This window comes from Panthera leo, chromosome B2 (genome assembly GCF_018350215.1).
Source record: "Panthera leo isolate Ple1 chromosome B2, P.leo_Ple1_pat1.1, whole genome shotgun sequence".
Lineage (NCBI taxonomy): Eukaryota > Metazoa > Chordata > Mammalia > Carnivora > Felidae > Panthera > Panthera leo.
The window spans coordinates 135077858-135102820 of record NC_056683.1 but is presented as its reverse complement, the minus strand read 5'-3'; the positions used below and the strand labels follow the sequence as shown (position 1 = coordinate 135102820).

At 41.4% G+C, this 24963-nt stretch overlaps 1 protein-coding gene across 3 annotated transcripts in view; it reads right to left on the bottom strand.

Moving 5' to 3' along the window:
- Positions 1 to 24963, bottom strand: part of PLEKHG1 (pleckstrin homology and RhoGEF domain containing G1) — a 213263-nt gene that overhangs the window by 37569 nt on the left and 150731 nt on the right. For all 3 annotated transcript variants that reach the window (XM_042940075.1, XM_042940074.1, XM_042940073.1), the window contains 2 exons: positions 11259 to 11328; positions 3091 to 3137 (listed from right to left, as the gene is read on the bottom strand). In XM_042940075.1, coding sequence (XP_042796009.1) covers positions 3091 to 3137; positions 11259 to 11328 — 117 coding nt within the window. The remainder of the gene's footprint in view (positions 1 to 3090; positions 3138 to 11258; positions 11329 to 24963) is intronic.

Sequence of the window (24963 nt, the reverse complement as noted above, 5' to 3'; positions counted from 1 at the left end):
CAAACGGGTTTATTTCCCACATAAGTGGAGATTTCAAAACTATTCTTTATCATGTAGCCAAGGGTTTTTTCTAAGGTTCTTCGGAGGCAGAACCAGTTGCCCAGTTGCCCTTTGGCCATATGAAGGCTTGAGCTCTTACCCACAGACAGGATACCTGCAACCAATTCTGAGTGCACCAAACTCCAGATTCAGGGCACAGGCAGACATCTGAGGACAATGACCCGACAGGGCCTGCACCCCTTGCCGGGGAAAGGAGGGAGGGCTTGTGTCTCTTCAAGATGAAACTATTGGGGCGTGACGGGTATGAAGAAGGTGGACATCTGTCAAGGTGTGCCGGCGACATTTAATATCCCCAGCTTGGATCCGAAGGGAGAAGAAATGTTGTCAGATGGGCTGAAACCCTCAGCACTCTTCGCTTGTTAAGACAGGGGAACGGAAACCTGGGGCCTCAGACAGCAAACTGATTGGAGACGAGGGGACAAGAGGAAATCTTTTTCTAGGGATATGAAAACCACACGATTGGGCAAGAGCCAGATGCGCCTGCCTCACTGAGCCTGCCTGTCGAGCATCTCTCTGCTAACGTGTCTCTTTCCTTCGTCAAAGTCAAAGATACAAAATAAGAAAAAAAGATATATACAAAACCCAAAAAGAAAAAAAAAACACTTCCTCCAGGAAACCGTTCTAAACTCTCCTCAAGGGGACTTCCTATTCCTCTTTTTCCTGTACCTTTAGCTTCTAGTACATACCACGAGTCTGGACTCCATTAATTTGTATTCACTCATTTGGTCTTCTCTAACACGCTATTGCATGATTGCATTTAGTGGAGTTTGACACTGAAAAAAACATAACATTTGCTAGAAGGCAAGGGATATTAGCTCCTATCTCCAGCCAATACACACGGAGCTTGGGACCATGCTCCATGAATGACAGGCTCTTAAAATCTGTGTCCTTGCTCAAATGATTTTGCCTGTCCTTTGACCCTGAAGCAGCCTCGTATAGAAAAAGCGGCCTTTATTCTGTACTTTCCTTTCTTACTGCTAAGTCAGAAAAATCTTAATATAAACTTCCCAAACTACAAATTCAGACGTTATTTCTTTGAATGACATGTTTATGATGAAATTTACACACCTGCCCCCCAACAAGCCCCTCTAGTATCTCTCATCCTGATAATTGCGTCCAGAAATGTGCTGATGCTTCAGAGTTCGAATGCTGTCCTCACCCCCCTTCCCTTGGTTAGGAGTTTAGTGGAGAAGTTGGGGGCCGATTCTGTGATTTCTCTGGATTGGGGTGTGGTACCATGCCGGTTTTTAGCTTGCGGTCCTCGGGATTTAGTTGGGGCATTCTACAATTTTCTGCTACCTTCAGCACAGAGGTGGAAACAAATACCATAGGAGAGAGGCTTGCTCACGTGAAACTGTGTAAACTGCGTGTGTCTGCTCATAAGGATATGGTGACAAATGTACGAGCTGACATGTGGGTTCTGGTGGTTTTTGTTTGGTTTTTAGGGAAACCTGGCCAATGCACAGTTGGGCGCGAACCAAATAAACCACTGCAGCACAATACCTTGACCCATGTCTAGAGAGGGAGACTAAACTCCTTCAATGGAAAGTATTTGTACATAAATCGCAGTCCCAGGCTTCATGCCTTTTAATCCACACTGGCTTTCTTTTTTTTTTTTTTTTCCTTAAATTTTTCAATTTTTATTTATTTTTGAGAGACGGAGTATGAGTGGTGGAGGGGCAGAGAGAGAGGGAGACAGAGAGAAGCCTAAGCAGGCTCCACACTGTCAGCACAGAGCTCCACGCGGGGCTCGAACTCACGAACCGCGAGATCATGACCTGAGCCAAAGTCGGACGCTTAACCGACTGAGCCACCCAGGCGCCCCTGTCCGGACTGGCTTTCCGGGGCCACGTCTGAACAGGGTTTCCATTTGTTCTTCCTTGCTGCAGCAGTACTAGGGGCTCAGCCTGCTGGCTTCTCTTCTAGGTGGATCCGGCCAACCACGTCATCCTTAGGGACATGTCTCCACCAAGAGAAGCGACAGGGCACGTAGCTCTTATCTTCCTGGCTCGTCCCCCACGATAACGCCCATCAAGTTCTGCTGATCACGTGGGGGAGTGGCAAAAAGGCACAGGGGTGGGGAGAATCACAAACCTTCAGAAACTTCACAAGGATGTAGTAGCTTTGGGTCTGAGGTTGGGGAAACCTCGATTCGGATTCTAGCTGGGCCGCCCGTCAGTTACGTGGCCCTGCGAAGGCAATAAACCTATCGGAGCCTCAGTTTCTCCATCCTTACATTGGGTCGGGGCAGGGGTGATTATGCGCTAGCAATTGTTGAGAACCTGTTATGCGCCTGGCGCTGTGATGGATGCTTTGCTTTTCTTGAATCCCTTGGCATCTCTGGATTATCATGAAGGTTAAATCCAACGACACGTTGCATTTATAGCACTTCACACAATGATTAGGACTCAATAAATGCTCAGTACAAGTCTTTTGCTGAAAAAAGAAATGCCAACAGCGTGACCCAGGGTCTTCGGTCGGCCTCCCTCACTGAAATGGTCACTCTAGTGTCCTTGTGGCGCTCCCTGCACTACCCTCCTGTGTGGCTTCCAGGGTAAACGAAACGAAAGCCAAGATCCAGTGAGATGAGGGGGCCTTTTTACATAGTTCTTAGAAATTATATGGCAAAGATATAACATATTCTATCCCCAGCTAGATTATATAAACTCATTCTCAGCACATCCCAAATTTTTCAAAACACGGCACACGTACAGGAGGGTCAACGGACAAGAATCATAGCCAAACACAACAGGTTTGCTTAGGTTTCCACGGAAGGACACCTCGCAACCTTTTTGGTCTCCTTCACGGTCTTTCACACTTTCCCTCCCACTGGCTCTGCTGGGAGTCCCAGAGCCGAATGGATGGATATCTGGGTAGCCCGTAATCCATTGTCAGCATGCTGTGGAGACTCCCCAGGGCACCTGGTGCACGGCCAGGTTCAGGACGCCTAACACCAGCATACGTCGGACCCCTCGCCCTGAAACAGTATGCAAGTGCAGGAATGTCCTGTGGTATATTCCCAGCGTGTACCTTGGATAGTTAGTGCAGTACTGCGTGTAAATGTGGAACTCTTCACTCTGCAAGGAAACAAAAGAGACTTTTATAGGCAAAAAAAAAAAAAAAAAAAAAGAAAGAAAGAAAAGCACAGGCATCACCATTCATTTAAAAACGATAAAAAGAAACATCATTCATACTTGTAAATCTGGCTCTGTCGTCACGCGGGCCTGTCTGAGCCCCTGTGGCAATCATCTACGTCTTTTTTATCTACCTTGTTTCATACCTAGAATCAACTCGAACTCATCTGGGTTCAAGAGACACTTACTGAGCACCTGCTGTGTTAGGTGACTCTGAAGGCAAAAAGGAAGAGGAGGAAAATGAGGTTTCTGCCTCAGGCACTCCTAGTCCTCCCAGTAGATGTGCAATGTGAAAGAGAAACAGAATATCATCTAATTATGGTGGTAAGAACACGGGGAAGTACGTGCAGGGCACAAGAAAACTGCGCTCTCAAGCCCTTGTGTATACAGTTGTCCCCGCCCACTGTCCCACCTCGCAGCCACCACGCATCCTTTGACACTGAACTTAGGCTTTATTTCCTCCAAGGAGCCTTTCCAGAGCGCTAGCCAAGCTAACTGCTCCTATGCTGGGGTTCTGTGACACCCAAATCTCTCGTAGCATTTACCAAGTGGTAGTGTCATTTCCTCGGAATCTGTGTCTCCCACTCCAGACTGTGAGTTCCTACAAAGTAGGGGCCATGTTGTATTCACGTCACGCCTGTGGAGCTACCAGATCCCCCCTCTTTTCTACTAAACCGGAAATTATCTGAGAGCAGGGTTCAAGCCGACTTTTCTGTTCGCACCAGCATGGTAGCAATGCCTCAAATGCATCAAGTGTCTGACTCACCAATGTGGGGTCCTTGCCTTTTCCCGACACCACATTCCCGGTGCCCTAGTTTCTTTCTTGGGCTTTCAAATGTCTAGTCATATTACCAAACATTGAGAAATATTAAGTCAATCTTTCTCGCTCGTACAGTATTTTGTTTAAAAGGTAAAACCATGACTTCCATGCAAATATAGAATGAACAGTGTCAAAGATTTTATTTAACCTACTGCTCGGTGAGGAAAGCAGTAAGCTATCGTAACTGGATTTAAGGATAAACACAAGCTTTGCGCGTAGGTCAACGGGGAATGCGGATAGGAATTTACAAACAGATACCAAACTGCTTTCTTCTATAGGGTAAAGAAATCCAATGTCCCTCTATGGGACAGTTTTCATTTGCATGTCTGTGGTCAACAATCACTGACGTTGTTATCAGTTATCAAAAATTTAGAGTTAGAAGATAGTTCAAAGACAATGAGAGATGCAAGAGTCTACTGAGTCATAAAAATTAGAAGGGTGAATTGGAAAATTCTTTCCTAGTGGAGGCACCCAGCAATCTTTGTGGTCGGTTTCAAAGTCTTTCACAATTTTCCCCTACATTGCCAAGGGAAAGAGGGATGCAGATGGGCAGGTGAGAGAGCAAAAACCTGGGTTTTTAAACTTTTGACTGTAAAACTTTCAGTCTGAGTAATTCAAGGCCAATGAATTATCAGTTCTTGTAAACTCTAAAATGGAATTATATTATTTAAAAGAGACATTGCATTATTTGGGTGGTATTTCATATTCTGCCCTTTTTACTTTGAAACTACTTTAGGGTGGATTAAGAAAATTTTTTTAATGTATTCATTTTTGAGACACAGAGAGACAGAGCATGAGCAGGGGAGGGGCAGAGAGAGAGGGAGACACAGAATCTGAAGCAGGCTCCAGGCTCCGAACCGTCAGCACAGAGACCGACACGGGGCTCGAACTCACGGACCGTGAGATCATGACCTGAGCTGAAGCCGGACGCTTAACCGACTGAGCCACCCAGGCGCCCCAATTTGAGATTTTTTTTAACGTTTATTATTTATTTTTGAGAGAGAGACAGAGCATGAGCGGGGGAGGGGCAGAGGGAGAGGGAGACCCAGAATCCAAAGCAGGCTCCAGGCTCTGAGCCATCAGCACAGAGCCCAACGCGGGGCTCGAACCCACCAGCTGTGAGATCATGACCCGAGCCGAAGTCGGACGCTCAACCGACTGAGCCACCCAGGCGCCCCAAGGCTGGATTTATATGTGACTGGAAGACAGTGACTTTTTCTTTTCTTTGTTTTGGGGGGGTCATTTTAATACATTAATTAATTGTTTTTCCTATTTAAAAGAAATGTCTACTTAGAATCCTTTCTGCTCGCTTGATGAGGATTAGATGTAAATTTTTTATTATAGAAAGTCTCAAACATATTTATAAATAAGTGGAGAGGACAGTGTAAGGAATCTCCAAGCATCCATCACCTGACCTGGATATTAACTCATGGTTTATAGCCACCTACCTCCCTACCACTCTGAAGCAAATTCTAGACATAGGATCATTCCACTTGTAAATATTTCAGTATACATCTCTAATGTAAAGACTTTTAAAAAGAAGCATCACCACAGTGACATCATCACATGTAAGTAATCCCAAACTATCATGAATGTTCAACCGTCACTCTTCAAATCTCCCATCTTCTTAATTTTCTTTTTAAAAATAGTTGGCCTATCTGATTTGGAACCCAAGTAACTACACAAGGCAACTGGTTGATACCTCTTAAGATCTTTTAATCTATAAGCTCCCCTTTTATCTCCCCCCCTCCCGCCCCCGCCCTTGCAATTTAGTTGAAGAAACCAGACTGTGTGTCCTAGAGAGTTTCTCATGGCCTGTCTTGCTGGTTATGTCCCTACGGTTTTCTTTCATGTGTCTCCCTGCCCCCTGCACTCATGTGGTTTAGGGAAGCCTGAACAGGCTTATGTTCCATGGTTTGGCATGAATACGTCCTAATTGTATTTTACTTCCATCAGGAGGCACAGGGTGTCCGGCTGTCTTTCTCTTTGTGATGTTAACCACCAATGGTGATTATTGTCTGATTTATTAATTCATTAGGAGCTGCCAAATGGTGGTATTTCTGGTTCTATGATTCCTTCATTTGTTAGCCAGAGTCCTTCCAAAAAAGGAACTTCCTTATGTTAACGGTTACCCCGCAGTTTGTAGTTTGTATGGAAAAGGCAGGATGGATGCTTGATAATTTTCCCTATTTTTCAGGATGAGGCGTTGGCTCTCTAGCATCCTGCAAAGGCCACCACTTTGAGCTTTTCGATCACTGTGAATTCATGAACAGAAACATATCTAATGAGTTTCAGCTGTTTTTAATTAATTATCCTCACTGATGCTGAAATGTCCCATCTTTGGCCAGCAGGAGCCTCTCCTTTAGCATTCGTGACCTGACCTACAGCCTCCAACAGCTACCTTGTTTTCTGGAATGATAAGACGTTCCGGATCATCCTGTACCTTTCCTGCCCCAGACTCATCCTTCATGGAGCCCGGATTCCTTTTGGTAGGAATTAGTATTTGGAGACCATAGTCTGGGCATCAGAAATGGTCTTGCTACTGTATTCAGCGTTATTTCCAGGCCTTTTTGGTGGACTAGGAATATGGTGGACTAGAGCTAGGAATATGGTGTTTTTTAAAGATAAAATACATCCTTGGTTCAACCTGGCAATTCGGATTCAGGATTGGAGCATTTTTAATTAGCATCATTCTTCGTATTTTCTGCCTTTTACCAATTCTAGGTCAATGATACTGACATAAACACCTTGTTGTATCCCACAATACACTCAATTTCAACAGAACAATACCAACACCAGCACATTTGATATCATTATCGAAAACAGTTAAAAATGTATTTGCTGCATGTTCTCCACAGTCGATTTTAAAAGCAACTGGAATTTCCTTCGTGTGATCATGCCACAGATTGGCTCTATCCAGAGGCTCATCATTTCATTTTGTTTTCATTTTTGGAGACTGCTTTTTTAACTTTCATTTTGTCTTATAACTATGTAAAATATTTACATGGGTTCAAGGTCAACTCTGTAAGAAAACGCGTATTCAAAGAAGTCTAGCTTCGGTTCCTTTCCACACTAGTCTCTCCCTCCATCCCTATCGGCGACCAATTTTTAATTTCACAGTTGATTCTTTTTTTTAAAAAAAAAGTTAATACCAGTGTAGTTAACATACGGTGTTATATTTAGTTTATCCTTTTTTTTTTTAAGATTTACATTTAAATATAGGCATGTCCTTCCACATTTCTAGATAAATAAAAGCAAATTATTTGTCAGTGATTCTCAAACCTGAGTATATGTCACAACTACGTGGAGAGCTTGTTAAACAGAGATTACTGGGTTGCATTCCCAGAGTTTCTGATTCCGTACGTTGGCTGTGGGTCTGAGGATCTGCATCCTAACAAGTTCCCAGGTGATGCTGGTGCTGCTGGTCTAGGGAGCACACTTTGAGAACCACAGTGTTGCACACTTTTATCTACTTCTCTCCCCACCCGTCCCAGTAGTACACAGAGATACTCTTGAGTTGTTTCTACTGCTTCATAGTATTCCATTATGTGGATATGCCATGGTTCATTCAAAGAGCTTCCTGTTTATTGACATTTCAGCTGTTTCTCTATATTGCATATTTCTATGTATTTATACATATTACTTATAGAATTTATATATAATATATTAATAAAATATTTCTATATACGATATATATCTATACATTGTGACGATTATTACTATAAGACTAGCACCACACTTACTGCATTTTTGTTGCTGTATCTTGGGAACAGATTTCTGGAAGGAGGACTGCTGGATTACAGGATGCCTTCAAATGTAATTTTGCTAGATATACCCCAATTCTCCTCCACGGGGCCTGTGCTACTCGGTTCCGCCACGATCATAGTTAGCCTCACTAACTTCGTATGCTGCCACATTTTCAAACATACTACTTTTTTAAACACCTAAATTAGCTGCCAGCTTCCAAAAGTTGGAAGAGAAAAATGTCTTGAGTTCTGGCTTCTCCTGAAACAGTGTTGGATGCACGGGCCCTGGCGCCCAGTTTCATAGGACACTCACGCCCTCACAACACAGGTACCGAGGCTGCTCTAGCCCCCACCTGGGCCCACGCATGCGCTACATTCACCTGGTTAAGCCCCCGAAGGCACTGGAGCGTCCAGCCTCCACAGACGAGATGAGCAAAGTGATCTGCCTGAGGCCACCCAGGAAATTAATGGCAGATAGAGCCTTTCTCTGGGCGCGCTCACACGCTCTCAGTTTCTTGCTTCTTTTCTGCCTGCCTGCTGCTGTAGTCAACCTGGGATCGAACAATTATCAGGTCGACTCTCCTAAATTTAGGAACCTTTAGGCTCATTTGCAATGACAAACTTAAAAACAACGGCTGCAAGGAAAATATATCTGAATGACATCATATACTGGCCCTGCATACCCCTTCCCCCTAATAAAGCCTCAGGACTGTTGCACGACTGAATCGCTGTGCCTTTTGTGACATCATGGCTCTATTCCAATCTTAAATTAGGCAGTTTTGATTTAAAGCAACTACATGGTCTTAACATAGAATCAAATGTATATTTGACCTTCGATTTATGAGCTCTGTGGACAATTCCAGCAATGGTTTTTTACAAAAATCAATAGCCCTGAATTAGTTAATCCTTAAATGCCTTTTACTCAATATATGCTACCCCAATTCCTTTTTAGAACTATTTAGGGGAAAAGACAATGATAAAGAAAGCATACAAAAATAGGTATTTCCTTCTGATTAAACTCTGTCAAACTGTAATTAGAGATGTAAAAATGGGACATTTAATTATGAAAGAACCAAAATAAAAGAGACAGTCAGGGATGGCCAATTGAGCATATGGGGTACTCAACTGTTTACTGAATGAATAACCAGATTAAAGAAATCTGTACGATTTTAGGGTTTCTTTGGTCATGGGGTCCATCGCTTTCATGTGTGAGCACGCGCTCTCTCTCTCTCTCACACACACGCGCACGCACACACACACACACACACACACACACACACAGACTTTGATCCCTGAGGAGTTTTCACTGGACACTATGAGAAAGGCTTAATATGTAAGTAGCATATGGGTGAGGTAACATGAACTTGAATTCATTCCAATGGTAGGAATATCCAATGTCAGTACTTTCCTGAGGATAATTTCAGTAAGCGGATAGGGGGTGTGTGTGCACGTGGGTGTGCGTGCCTGGGCACTGAAGGGAGAAGGGCACCAAGGGAGGCGGGAGGAGGGGCTCAGGGGACGCGGGGTCTCTGAAGATAAACTTTGTCTCCCTCTTAACTGCTGTCTGGGGTCAGCCCCGCTGACAGTCGAGATAAGGGACAGAAATGAAGGTGAGGTGAAGGCAGGAAACCAAGGAAAACTGCTCCAGGTGTTTCCGGAGTCCTAACAACAGACAGATGCTCAGCTGGGAGACCGCTTGGCCTGCCCACCGGGGAGCTTTTACTCTTGTCCCCCCAAGGAATGGCCCCTGCAGTCCCTTGTCCTTCTTTTCTAAGCAGCAGGTAAGAAGTACCATATTCCCCTTTTGTCAGGAAGGATTTCTGTAATCTCCACATACCACAAAAGCAAGGTCAAAGATGAGTCTCGTGTAAGCCCCAGTGATTCAGATAAAAGCAGAAGTCAATTGCCAGCTTTACCTCTTTCATTAATGGCCTCTCAATTAAAGCAATTTTCCATTCCTCCCCAGAGTGGAGCAGCTGGTTGTGTTTCAGAAATCGTAACATCTTCTAAATTTCAGGGTGCTGAGTGAAAGGCAGGCTGTGCCAGAACCGAATGCTCACTGCTTACATGTGAAAGTGCGGAGTGCCCAAGTTAGTCTTCTAATTAAACTTGGCAACATTACAATGAAAAATAAGATCTGGGAGTTGGCAACGTGGCGCATAAACAAACTTTTATGTGAATAATTAAGCCGGAGCTAAGCGTATGCTGGACCGTCTTTAATCAGCTTGTGATTACAGTTACCGGTAAAAGCCCCAGCGTTTCCGATGGTTTCCATGTTGTTTATGCGCTGTGGCTATTCTCACATATCTACTCTGATATATACTCAGCACGTCTTTTTACCCCCTTTCTCCCTCTTCCACTTGCCTGCTCTTTTTTAAATTCCTACCCTTCTGGAGAATCAATTGTGACACAGGCAACGTGTGAGAAGAATTGTGTAAGCATGCGTGCACATCGTACATGTTAACACGCTGACATTCACGCAGCCGCCCACCATCGGGAGTATTTTATACGCAAGCCCATCAACTGCCTTTAAGGCATCATGCTTCAAGGACACCCAGGGTGTTGTGATTGGATTCAGTACCACTGGATGGATCTGTGGCCGTAAGAAATGACCCTGTGAAACACGTCCTGAGCCAGGGTCAGACATCTCAAAGTTCACAGTGCTCTCTGGAGTGTTAAATGAGGTGCTAATTCTTGGTTGATCCCAAAGTACCATCATGAACCTTGCCTAAACCTTTGCACATTTGAAACCACAACTGCAGAAATCACATGAAGGTTTGCTGAAAATCATTTCCACTAGACCTTTTCCAAATGAAAGCTGTTGAATGTTTAAGACAAACTTAAGATAGGATTCTATATATAGTAGGTAGGTAGCAAGTGAGAAAAGAGTGTAAAGGATTGTCTTGTATGTTTCAGAATCCTGGTACAGAGCTGACCATTTAAGCTTTAACGGTCAGAGCCTTTTCTTATATTTTTCTCAGCCATCAATGCAGCTTAAGAAAAATGTCGGAAAATGAGAGCGCATATTTAAGATAGAAGAGATTAATTCTGCCATCTCTTTATTCCCCAGTGATAATTATATAGCCTCGGCTAGCACCACGTATATTATATATAGAATACCTAGATTCCAACAGATTTTTGGAACTGGTCTTGTGGTATTTCATATGTATTATATTTCAAATGTTACCCTATTCTGCATTTTTCCTCCCCACCAAGATTAATTTTTTTTTTTCCCTAGGAAAGATGAGTAAACATCATTCAGTTACTATGTAAGTTCAAGGACAGCTACTAAGTTAGTACTTCCTAACTTACTAGGGACAGTAACAGTATTTTTTTTTTTCCTTGCTAGTGGAAAAAAAACAACAAAAAACAGAGTGAAGAGAGATTAGTGGCTAACTTCATCCAGTATGGAACAAACCAGTCATTTTAACTTTAAAATGAAAACAATTTGCAATCTGTGCCTGTCTTGGTTGGCCAAGAGAAATGAACCTTGCTTACCTTGGACACAAAACATTCTGCTATGGCCACAGGATCGTTTTCACAGTTTTCCAAATCTTGTAGAAGTTCACTAAAAAAAAAAAAAAAAAAAAAAAGCCAGAAAGTATTATAGTTTGACTATCAAGGACATTTTATATAACTTAGAAGTCTGTACATTTATAGGGCATTTACAAGGAATCTTTTTTTTTTTTTTTTTTTTTTTTTTTTTTTTTAAGAAAGCTTTTACTAGTGGTCAAAGCCAAAGTGCACTCTCAAGGTGGGACAGCGGGCAGCCCAGAGCTGGCAACTGCTATGAGGAATCACATTTAACTGGATAACTGATGACCCATTGTCATTTTATCCAAAGCTTCCATTAGGGACTTGCCCAAGGTCATGGTGCAGCAGGGATTTAAACACAGGTCCAACCCATAACTCTCCCACCTAGAGATAAGCCCAGCCTGACACTGAAGTCTTCTACACGGTTGGCATTGTCTGTACACATGTTTACACACACTTACTCATTCATCACATAGCTGTCTAGGTGCCGAATGCTAGGCAAGGCACTAAGAACAAACACGTCAGTGAGCCACATGACATATGGTCTGTAAGTGCTTGGAGCTTGGAATCTATTGGGAGAGTCAGACATTCTATGAAAGGTCACACACACTAACAAATTTAAAATTATAAACAGAGAGGGGCACCTGGCTGGCTCAGTTGGTAGAGCATGTGACTCTCGATCTCGGGGTCATGAATTCAAGCCCCACATTGGGAGTCGAACTAATTTAAAATAAAATAAGATAAGATAAGATAAGATAAGATATGACAAAATAAATTAAGATAAGATAAAATAAAATAAGATAAAATAAGATAAATAAGATAAAATAAAATAAAATAAAATAAAATAAAATAAAATAAAATAATAAATGGAGATAGCGCTCTAAAAGAAAGCTACACTGGGAGGAAATATTTTTCCTCAGATGAAAAATCTTATTTTTTAATGGGAATATAATTATTTTAAGTAACTGCATAATATTTCATTGTGTGGCTATACCATAAGTAATGGAACTAATCTCCTACTGTTGGATAAAAGTCTATATATAAATGGAATTCCTGGGTCAAAGGCTATCACGGGGTTATATGTTAACACATTTCCAAATTACACGTTGTATAAGTTGTATTAATATATTTTACATATTTTAATTAGAGATATATATTTAATAAAAATGTAAATAGTTCTACAGGAATTACAATAAAAGCAAGCAGTTTCTTGTTTTCCATTTCCCATGCTGGACCGCCATCCTCCAGAAGCATTCTCCACTTCTTCTGTTTCTGCTGTATGTATCCACGGCTCTAAACATGCCGGTAATGCGTTTTCAGTATTTTTTGAGATATTATTTCCTTCTTAATTTGCCCAAACTTCCCTTCATCCCTTCATCTTGCCAACAATCTCTCTCATGAAATTTGATTCAAGTCAGAGCTTACATTTTGATGACCGTGTCAATATTATTCTTAGTTGAGCCCTGGAGTATACCATAATTATATTTCCTTTCGTGTAACACCAGGTTTCCCCTGGAGTTAAAGTCGTCCTTTTTTTTCCCCCCTTAGTTTTCAAATATACACCAGTTGTCCTCAAACTTTGCCGGAAGCATAATTCTTTGCCTCGCTGCGTTCAAACATCAGATCATCTACTGGTCGGTCGTCTTCTTTCTTCGTGACCTCCCTGCTGGAGCCCTTGGTCCTTCCACTCTGCTCTCACCTAGACGGGCTGCTCTCCCAGGCCTGCGGGGTTGTCTCTTCAACCCCGTCCCGATGATGCAGATCACCTGGTTCCTGTGTTACGTGCCCCGCTTCTTAGATACCATTTCAGATGTATCCTTCTTTTTGAGATTACGACATCCAGTAGCTGAGTGAGTAAGGGCAGTAGGCAGTAAATTTTCTGAAACTCTTCCTGTTTTAGAATGTTCTCCTTTCACACTTTGCTGATCATGTCAGTGGATACAGAATTCTTGGTTGGAAATGATCTTCTCTGAGTATTTGGGAAACTATCTGTTGCTCTCTGAATTCCAATGCTGCTGAGAAGTCCAATAACATTCTGATCCATGATCCAGGTTTCATGTGACCTGATTTTCTATTCTGGAAGCTCTTAAGAGTTTTCGCCTTGTTAACATACTTCTGAAATTCGGTGATGGCCCACTTTGGGGTGAGTCTTTTCATGCACAAAGCCAGCTTGACTATTGGGGAAATGTTCTTGAGCAATTGCTTCTCAAAGTGACCCCCAGGTCCTGAGATCCTGAGACCTCTTCAGGGGGTCGATAAGGTCACTATTTCTATAACAATTCTTGGACAATTTTGGATTTTTTTTTTTACATTCATTCTTTCATGAGGCTACAGTGGACTTTTTCAGATGGAAATTAGAAGCAGACTAAGAATGCAGCTGTTTTCTAGTAAGTCAGACAATAAACTTGTGAAAATGGAAAACAATTCCAACACACACACAAATGTTAGTGAAAAAGAACAGTAAAATTATTTTTCTAAAAATGGGTGGTTATTATTGAATACATTGAAATTTTAACAATTTTTCAGTTTTAATTTCTATCATGGTAAAGAAAACATCATAAGCCATAAACAAAAAAAGCTTTTTGGGTCCTTAGTAACTGTGAAGCATGTACAGATCCTGGGACCAAAAAGCTAAGGAACTTTTGTTCCTAAATTAGGTCTTTGATATTTCCTCTCCTCCATTTTCACTTCTCTCTTTGAAGCTCCTACTATTCACATTAAATTTTTTTTATGTTTATTTATTTTGGAGGGAGAGAGAGAGAGAGAGAGAGAGAGAGCGCGAGCCTGCATGCTCAAACGGTAGAAGGGCAGAGAGAGAGGGAGACAAAGAATCCGAAGCAGCTCCAGGCTCTGAGCTGTCAGCACAGAGCCCCATGTGGGGCTTGAACTCACGAACCACGAGATCATGACCTGAGCAGAAGTCGGACGCTTAACCGACTGAGCCACCCAGGTGCCTCCTATTATTCACATTTTAGATCTCTTGGTGTGATACTCTAATCTTTCTTATTCTTCCTCTATCTTCCATCATCCTGTTTATTGTTCATTTTCTGGGAGACTTCAATTTCATTTTCTGTCCCCTCTATTGAACGTTTTCATTTCTTCTATTTGATTCTTAATTTCAAGGTATTTTTCTAAATAGGCTGTTTAGGTGGTTCTTATGTTTCTGTTCTTGTGAGTGCAAAATTTCTCCTCTCCAAGGATGATGATATTACTATTATTATTATTAACTATTTTGGGCCTTTCTTTCCTGCTCTTTGCTTTCTGCTGAGCTCTCTTTACACCGTTTGATCATTTTGGCTTCTGTCATTCATGTTAGAGGCTCCTCCCAAATATCTGGGGATATTAAATTGTCCTTTTATGGTTGAAAATGAGACACGGCAATGGCAACTATAAACTATGTAAGTGGAGCTTTCCATGGGATCCTGGTCCCTCAAGGCAGCTGTCCTCAAACTTTGTGGTATCCAGACCCATGTACAGAGTCTAAAAAATTCTTTATGTGGATCATATCCCTGGATATTTATTAGAAATTAAAACTAAATATTTTAGAAAACTGATCAATTCATGTAACAAACCCCATACATGTTAATATGATCACGTTCTGTGAAAAACAGATTTTATAAAACAAAGTTTGGTGAGAAGACTAGTGTTGTTTCACATTTTTGTAAATCTCCAATGTCGACCCCAATGGAACACGGATGGATTACTTCTGCATTCAATCTGCTACAATCTGTTATTTTGAGTGAAGTACGCAGAAAACAATCTAGCCTCACCCAGATACGTCACTAGAAAACAGAGGAGACTTTGAATAGCCTATTAAGAGAAGTGTGGTTATGCTTCATTGATATTGCACTGAAAACACATGGCAGTTTCTTAGGTATCTGTTGGAGTCTGAAACCATACCAAGGCACTATACCCTGTTACTTTAAAATCCATTGGTCTATTTTGGGCACCTGGGTGGCTCAGTCGGTTGAGCGTCCGACTTCGGCTCAGGTCATGATCTCGCGGTTCGTGAGTTTGAGCCCCGTGTCGGGCTCTGTGCTGACATCTCAGAGCCTGGAGCTCACTTCGGATTCTGTGTGTCTCTCTTTCTCTCTGCCCCTCCCCTGCTCATGTTCTGTATCTCTCTGTCTCAAAAATAAATAAAAACATTAAAAAATAAAATAAAATCCATTGGTGTATCTTGCACATTGAAAGGACCTTTTACCAATGCAAGATTTCATGATGGTCCCAATATCAAACATCCATTCCTAATATTCCCATAAAAACATCCCCTTTGTAAGATTATTAGTACTTTGGAAAATACAGTTCCGACATTTGTATCAATAGCTCTTACAGGTAGATGGGTATGAATTAAAGATAGTTGACATCTAATCATTGGGACCTAAACACTGGATGAAGAGAATAGGTTGAAGAAAAATAATAGCCAAAGAAGCAACATTTCTGGGCCAGTGATTTCCATTACCGGAGGATGGCTTGCTCAGGACATAGGTTTTGTGTCCAGGGATTTCATTACAAATCCTCTGTCTGCTCAGAGAATAATTTTGAGCAGAATCCATCGTGGCTTAATAGAAATACTCCTTGACAATATTTAACTCCCTATGTTCTTTTTAAAATTTTTTTTGAAGTTTCAGGGTTTATTTGTTATAGCAACTACCGTACCTTAAGTAACACATGGAGAATATTAAATCAGCAAGCATAATATTAAAAGGAAATAGAAAAACCGAATAATAATCCATTTTCATAAATATACACACACACAAATAGCTCTCTAGGAAACTAGATGAAAGATAGTATGAATCAAGACATGAAATATCATTTGATGTAGTCCTACTCATCTATGTTCAGTTTTGCTACCCGTGCTTTTGGTGTCACATCCAAGAAGTCACTGCCAAGACCAATGTCAAGAAGTTTTCCCCGTACACTTTCTTCAAAAAGTTTTTTACAGTTCTAGGTATTTTATTTTACTCCTCAGTCTCTTTTGAGTTGATTTTGGTGTGTAGTGCAAGACAGGGGTCCAACTTAATTCTTTTTCATGTGGACATCCAGTTTTTTCAACACCACTTGTTGAAGAGTCTCTCACTGCCCCATTGCATGTTGATGGCACCCTATTTGAAGATCAGCTGATTGTATATTACATGAATTTATTTCCAGGTTGCCTCTTCTGTTCCATTGGACGATGTATCTATCTTTATACCACTACCGTACTGTTTTAATTTCTGTGGCTTTGTAATACATTTTGAAATCAGGAAGTAGGATGCCTCTAGTTTTGTTCTTTTTGCTCAAGATTTCTTTGGTTTTGCAGAGTCTGATACAGTTCCATAATAATTTTAGGATTTTTTTTTCTATAAAACTGCAATTGGGATTTTAATAAGGATTGCAGTGAAGCACTGGGGGTCATATGCGAGAGATGAATCACGTGGTTCTACTCCTGAAGCCAAGGCTATGCTGTAGGTTAATGAACTTGCATTTAAATTAAAAAAATAATTTAAAAAGAGGAAAAAAATAAGGATTGCAGTGAATCTGTATATTGGGAAGTAAGGAATTTTTTAAAAATTCATTAATTTCTTTATTGTTTAGCTTATATCCAAGTTCGTTAGCATATAGTGCAACAATCTCAGGAGTAGATTCCTTAATGCCCTTTACTCATTTAGCCCATCCCCCCCCCACACCCCCTCCAGCAGCCCCGTTTGTTCTCTATATTTAAGAGTCTCTTCTGTTTTGTCCCCCTCCCTGTTTTTATATTATTGTTGCTTCCCTTCCCTTATGCTCATCTGTTTTGTACCTTAAATTCCTCATAGGAGTGAAGTCATACGATATTTGTCTTTCTCTGACTAATTTCGCTTAGCATAATACCCTCTAGATTCCATCCACGTAGTTGCAGATGGCAAAATTTCATTCTTTTTGATTGCCGAGTAATACTCCATTGTAGATATATATACCACATCTTCTTTATCCATTCATCCATTGATGGACATTCCATACTTTGGCTCTTGTTGATAGCGCTGCCATAAACACCGAGGTGCATATGCCCCTTTGAAACAGCACACCTGTATCCCTTAGGTAAATACCTAGTAGTGCAATTGCTGGGTCAGAGGGTGGTTCTATTTTTAATTTTTTGGAGGAACCTCCATCCTGTTTTCCAGAGTGGCTGCACCACTTTGCATTCCCACCAGCAGTGCGAAAGAGATCCCCTTTCTCCGCATCCTTGCCAACATCTGTTGCTGCCTGAGTTGTTAATGTTAGCCATTCTGACAGGTGTCAGGTGGTATCTCATTGTGGTTTTGATTTGTATTTGCCTGATGATGAATGATGTGGAGCATTTCTTCATGTGTTGGTTGGCTATCTGGATGTCTTCTTTGGAGAAGTGTCTATTCATGTCTTTTGCCCATTTCTTCACTGGATTATTCATTTTTGGGGTGTCGTGTTTGATATGTTCTTTATAGATTTTGGATACTAACCCTTTATCTGATAGGCCATTTGCATTCCGTTGGTTGCCTTTTAGTTTTGCTGATTGTTTCCTTCGCTGTGTAGAAGTTTTTTATTTCGATGAGGTCCCAATAGTAAAAACCCCACAAGTCAGGTGTCAAGGGCATTCCAAGAGGCTCCTGGCAGCCGGGGCGAGCAGCACCAAGCCCTAAGGGCAGGACAGAGCCTCAGCTGAGAACTGTGTGGACCCAGCGCAGACTCCCCCGCCACCCCAGGCCCAGTGGGGCCCGGCCGGCAGCTTTATGCCACCATTGGCAAGTTAGAAACCACTTTTGTTTTCACGTTTGTTTTACTTTTTCACCGTGCCTCTGGAGACGTGTTGAGTAAGAAGTTGCTGCGGGCAAGATCAAAGAGGTTTTTGCCCACCTTCTCCTAGAGGATTTTGATGGCTTCCTGTCCTACATTGAGGTCTTTCATCCATTTTGAGTTTCTTTTTGTGTCTGGTGTAAGAAAGTGGTCCAGGTCCATTTTTCTGCATGTCGCTGTCCAGTTTTCCCAGCACCACTTGCTGAAGAGACTGGCTTTAATCCATTGGATATTCTTTCCTACTTTGTCAAATATTAATTGGTCTACATTTGTGGGTCCAATTCTGGGTTCTCTTGTCTACTCCACTGGTCTATGTATCTGTTTTCGTGCCAGGACAATACTGTCTCGATGACTGTAATACGGTCTTGAAGTCTGGGATTGTGATGCCTCCAGCTTCGGTTTTCTTTTTTCGAGATCGCCTTGGCTGTTCGGGGTCTTTTCTGGTTCCATACAAATTTTAGGATTGTTTGTTCTAGCTCTGTGAAGAATGCTGGTGTGATTTTGATAGGGATTGCTTAACTCCCTGTGTTCTAAATGTTATGCTAATCAAGCTCCTCTGAGGTTTAACTTCATCTCGTAGTGGACTGGCTGGAGGGAGTGTCTCAGGGGACCCACCCAAGCTCCAGGTACAACTCACCTGTAAATGAGTGGCTGGCATTTGTTGCTCAAACCACAGGGTGGGAGGAAGCTGGGATGGAGCTGAGACGCCTTCCAGTCCCAACCCCTAATTTTAAGGTTAGGAAATCATGGCTCATGCAAGGGAAGTAGCTTACCTTAGTTCACACAGCTAATAATTAATGGCCACAACTGGGGTGAGTAACAGGGCTGTTGAATCCCAGGCCTGCACTCAATTTTAAACACATGTATTGAATGATTTATTTCCTGACCAACTCTAGAAAGCTGAGGTTTCTTCAATGGGAGACCTTGTCTACCTGGGAGCCCTAGCTGGAGTCACCAGGCTAGCTTTCCTTTGCAATCATTTTCTATAATAGGACAAACACAAAAAATGGGAACAGTGAGGAAAAAGTAACGGGATTGCTTTCGTGCTCTTGTCATAAGGGCCATCATCCTAATGTATGTGGCCCACCATCTGGTTTGTTCTCCATTCGACAATAATTATTGAAAGCCTCCACGGCAGGCATTGTTACAGGTATGGAGGTACGGGACAAAGAACGTGGGCAAAAGTCCCGTCCTATGGTGCTTATGCCCTGACCAGAGGTGCTAAATGTTAATAACTGAATAAATAAAGAGCGCGATAGCAAACGAAAGACAAATGTGGGCAAGGATGTGAAGAACGCAAACCTTGTACACTGTTGGTGGGAACAGAAAATGGTGCAGCCCCCATGGAAAGCAGTTCTTCAAAAAATTAAACGTGGAACTGACATGTGAGCCAGGTATTGGATTTCTGGGTATTTATCCAAAAGAAACGAAATCAGGAACATGAAGAGATATTAACACGCCCATGGTCATTGCAGTACGATTCACAATGGCCAAGATGTGGAAACAACTTAATCCATCAGTGGATAAAGAAAACATGGTATGTACATACAATGAAATATTATTTATCCTTTACAAAGGGAGGAAATTCTGTAATATGTGATAACATGGATAAGCCTTGAAGACATGCTAAGTGAGACAAGCCAGTCACAAAGGACACAGACAGTATGACTCCACTTACTTGAGGAATCTAAAGTAGTCAACTTCAGAGACTCGAATAGTAGAATGATAGATCCCAGGGGTTTGCAGGGGGAAGGGGGAGCAAATGGAGGCGTTGCTAATCAATGGGCAAAAAGTCCCAGTTAAACAAGATGAATAAATTCTAGACATCTGCTGTGCAACATAGTGCCTAAGTTAACAATAACGTATTGCACACTTTAAAATTCGGTCAAGAAGATAACACGTTAAGCATTCTTATGTAATAAAAAATAAAATTTGAAAACACCATTTTTCTAAAAACAGAAAAACTTGGGGGTATCTGGGTGGCTCAGTTAGGTAAGTGTCCAACTCGTGATTTCAATTCAGGTCATGATCTTATGGTTTGTCAGATAGAGCCCTGTGTTGGGCTCTGTGCTGACAGTGTGGAGCCTGCTTGGGATTCTCTCTTTCCCCCTCTCTCTCTGCCCCTGCCTTGCTCTCTCTCTCTCTCCCTCTCAAAAAAAAAAAAAAACCAAAAAAAAAACCACACACACACACACAAAAAACAAAAACCAGAAAAATCTAAACGAAATTACAGTAGAAACTCACATATCATAATGTATTATCACTTAATAAAAAACGTTTATGTGAAAAATAGTACAGTATTGGTTTTACTGAAAACAAAACAACATAATATGACATTATACTATGTGATACGAAGCAGAAAGGGCAATGTGGGGAGAGCAATTGAGGCTGGGTGGTGGGGGAAGAGCGTTGGAGCAGTCATGGAAAACTCTTGTTGGAGGTGATATTTGAGTGGGGGAAGGCTGGAAGAGAAGAAAGCCACTTAAGAAATCAACTGTGAGTCCAGAATGAGCTTGATGTGCTCTTGTGTGAGGTTACAGAAAGGAAGCCACTGTGGCTGGACTTTGGTGAACAACAGGAGTGTGGGAGATACAGGAAGTAGACTAACTATAAAACAATACGCCCTGTACTACGGGAGCACAGACGTGGCCATGGAATGTGGTGTATCAGCCACTGAAGATACTTCATAAAGACCAGGACCAGGCCTGTCCTTCTAGAGTTACGGCCTAAGGGCGGGGACCGGGTTTCTCATTGCATCTGTGAATCTAATGAACAGCCCCACATACCCATTGACAGGAAGGAGTGACTCATAGATTGTGTTTTAGGCTCACAGCTAAAATTAGAGTCATCCCACCTTCAGGTTTTGGGTATTTCCCATTTTCCCTGAGTAACTGTTTCAGATATTTTTTCTTTTTTGAGTAGGGCTCGGAAAAAGAAGATTCACATTTCTCACTTGAGCTCAAGTCCCTTTTTTGGGGGGTACAATTAGAGGAAACACTGTTCACTTTCACAGAACACATTACATGTAAAATTTGCTCTGACCAGTGATGTGAACGTGAAGGCAGGAACTGTATTTTGACCTTGAAGATTCTACTGCCTTACACCAAATGAGATTCAGGAATGAGGCCTCTCCCCTTCTGGTCTGCAGAGGACTCTTAGCACCACTTCCTTTTCCCACCCACCTAAGTCAGCTGGCATTTTAACTTGTTGCAAGCATCCAGGCACATGTACACATGGGAACAGAAAATGGAACGAGGTTAACGGCACCAAATGTTCCATTAATTTCACTCAGCACTGGCCTTGGAAAGTCCACTTGAAAAAAAGCCTGCAGGTAAAAATATTTCTACCACTGTGCAGAAGTTAAAGAGATTCTGGTGGTGAAAAAATGGACTAAAAGAAAACTTCTCCCAACTTTTGCTGCCTTACTGTTCTCTGTATCCCCTGGCTCACTTTCTAAATTACATTTCAAGGGCGAAAAAAAGGATGGCTCAGATCATTTTTTTTTTAGACTTAAGACTAGACTTAGCTGAGTATTTTACAAGCAGTGACTTGTATACAGAATAAAGAGAAAGAGTTTAAGGGAAAAGCAAGATTTGACTCTCATCTTCTGAGGAAGGAACGGAGCTTAGATGATTTTAACTTGCTAATAAGTTTGAAATAGAAATTCAATAGAAAAGAATGATCTGTCTTTCCTCAAAGATTCAAATTATAGTTTAGGGAACTCTTCCCTATTCTAAGAGAAGGATGAGTGTATAAAACAGTCGATATGTTCTTCTTTAATAGGAAGTAAAAAAAAAAAAGTTTTGGGATTTTAGGGGCATGTTAAGAGGGTGAAAGAAGTTTCTTCTCACTGACCTAGTTTCCTGACCATTCGGGGATTTCTTCCAGACACCAAACTAGAGAATTACATTTCTAGGCTACCACAGGGATTACGAGAGGAAAGAGAGATTTCGCTGTAAAAAGGAAAACAAAAATGAAGTATCAACTTCATCCCCAAATGTTTTATGCTGGCAGATTTTGTGAAATAACAATTTAAATCTAGTCATATACCAAAATTGAACAAAGACAGTATGAGGGGGGCGCCTGGGTGGCTCAGTCTGTTGAGTGTCCGACTCTTGATTTTGGCTCATGTCATTTTCTCATGGTTGTGAGATTGAGCCCATGTTACACTCTACGCTGGTCATGGAGCCTGCTTGGGATTCTCTCTCTCTCTCTCTCTCTCTCTCTCTCTCTCTCTGCATCCTGCCCCCCCCCACCCAACTGTCCTGTGTGTGCGCTCTCTCTCTCAAAATAAAGAAATAAACATTTAAAAAAAGATAGTATGAGAAAGAAGTTATAGATATCGGTCATTTATAAACACGTATAAAAAATTTCTTAAAAACATACAAACAAATCAAACGTATCCGTGCATAAATATATAAAACATCATGACCAGGTAGGGTTTATTCCAGTAATAAGTGTATGATTCAAATAGAATGTGTATTAATACAATTTACCACATTATGAACAGAGGGAGAAAATCATATCCTAATTTTCTTAAAGGCAGATTAAGTATTCAATGAAATTTAGTATGCACTCACAATATCCTAGCAATATAGGAAAAAGTGTTTATCTAAATCCCAGAACAAAGAGAGTTAAAGCATCCCTGCTAATGTCAGAAAGATGATAAGGATGCCAACATCATATCAACATTGCTGAGAGGACCTATCCCAAACAATACACAAGAAAAAACATAATGGGTAGAAGAATACAGGAAGACAAAAAGATTTCCTCATTGACAGCTAGTGTCTGTACAGAAAATCCAAAAGGATTTATAAACCACTATTAGAGCTACAGAAAAGCTTAGAAAGTTAGTTGGATACTATCACAACATAACAATCAATAACATTCCCAGACGACAATGAGTCAATTTAAAAATAGAAAACATATTCTAGTCAAAACAACATTGAAAGGCATTAGGCTTTTAAAAGTTGTGTGCGTGAAGGTGATGGAGAAATTATAAAACATTTAAACAAAGGCTTGATTGAAGAGAAATAGGTTTATGGATGGGATGACCCAATACTGTAAAGATATCAATCTGCCAAAATTGATCTACATTAAATGTGGTTTCAATAAAAATCCCAACAGAGTTCGTCATGGAACTTGACAAAATAATAAAAAAAAAAAATCACTTGACAATGCAGAGTCAAGAAAAGCTAAGCCATTGTTGAAGGGTAACATGGGCTTAATAATGAAGACAGTGTGGTATGGGGGAGAGACGGACAAATAGAGTAATGAAATAGAATACACAGCTCAGAAACAGACCCACACACACATGTAAAAGTCACATGGGAGGAACACGGAGGTAGAAATAAGCAGAGAAAGGACGTACTTTTCAATCAGTGGTGATTGGGCCATTGGCTACACAGAGGAAAATAAGAATTTGGACTTCCTACCATATACCATACCTCCAACAACTGTAATAAGATTAAAGACAAAGCAAAAATGTAAGACTTTTAGAAAATAATAGTGCATAGTTATGAACTGAGGGTACAAAATACTTTTTTAAACACAACACGAAATCCACGTATTATAACATGTACATTTATTTAAAATGGTCAAACTTATGACTTCTTTTCAAACAAACTGTAATTAAAGCTAAAAGACAAGTCTTATAGTAGGAGGTAGTGTGCAACTCACATAACCCAAAAGATCACTAGCCAAAATTCATCAAGCACTCCTACACGACAAGAAGAAAAGGAAACATCCTGACAGAAAAGTGGGCAGTGGATAGGAGGCAGAAATTCACACACGAAAAATAGAAGTGGCCAACAAACAAGAAAAGATGCTCGATCTTTTTTTTTTATGTTTGTTTATTTATTTTGAGGGAGGGAGGGAGGGAGGGAGGGAGGGAGGGAGGGAGAGAGAGAGAGAGAGAGTGTGTGTGTGTGTGTGTGCGCGCGCGCGCGCATAAGTGGGGGAGGGGCAGAGAGAGAGGAAGAGAGAGAATCCCAAGCAGGCTCTGTGCCGTCAGCGGGGCTCTATGTCACGAGTCGTGAGATCATGACCTGAGCCGAAACCAGGAGTTGGACGCTTAACCAACGGAGCCACCCAGGTGCTCCAAAAGATGCTCAGTCTTATTTATAATGGACAAAATGCAAAGTAATGTATCCCCCAATGGGATAGTACATCACAGTTAAAATAAACAAAGTAGAGGTAGAAAGCTCAAAAACAATGTTGAGTGAAAAAAAATTTGTGAAAGGTTGACACAGTTTATGCCATGGTTGAAATAAGCGGAAGCATGTTACATATTAAAAAAAATTTTTTTTTAATGTTTATTTTTTGAGAGAGAGACAGACAGGGTGTGAATAGGGAAGGGGGAGAGACAGCAGAGACACAAAATCTGAAGCAGGCTCTAGGCTCTGAGCTGTCAGCGCAGACCCCGACATGGGGCTTGAACTCATAGACCATGAGATCACGACCTGAGTCAAAGTCGGACGCTTAACCGACTGAGCCACCCGGGTGCCCCGCATGTTACATACTTTAAATTAAATACTTACGTATATAGTCATGGCCACAAAATCCTACTTGGGAATGAAACACCAAGTCTTGGATAGTGACAGTGCTGGTGTTATACCGAGCCAGATTACGCTGGCTTGCCTGAGCCAATTCTGCACGCCTCTCCCTACTTCCGTGTTCAGTGATGTCACGTTAGCGCCTTAAAATCTGCGGTGAGGGGACGTTTACACCACAGAAATTGGCAAACAGTGTAAATCCCAGATTCCCCCCCTCTTCTCCTGTTGCCGGAGAACTCGCTTACGAGCAACATCTCTGTGTCATTCTCTACAGAGTGAAATGCAGTTGGGAAGGGTATATAAGGGACTTGAACATTATTTAC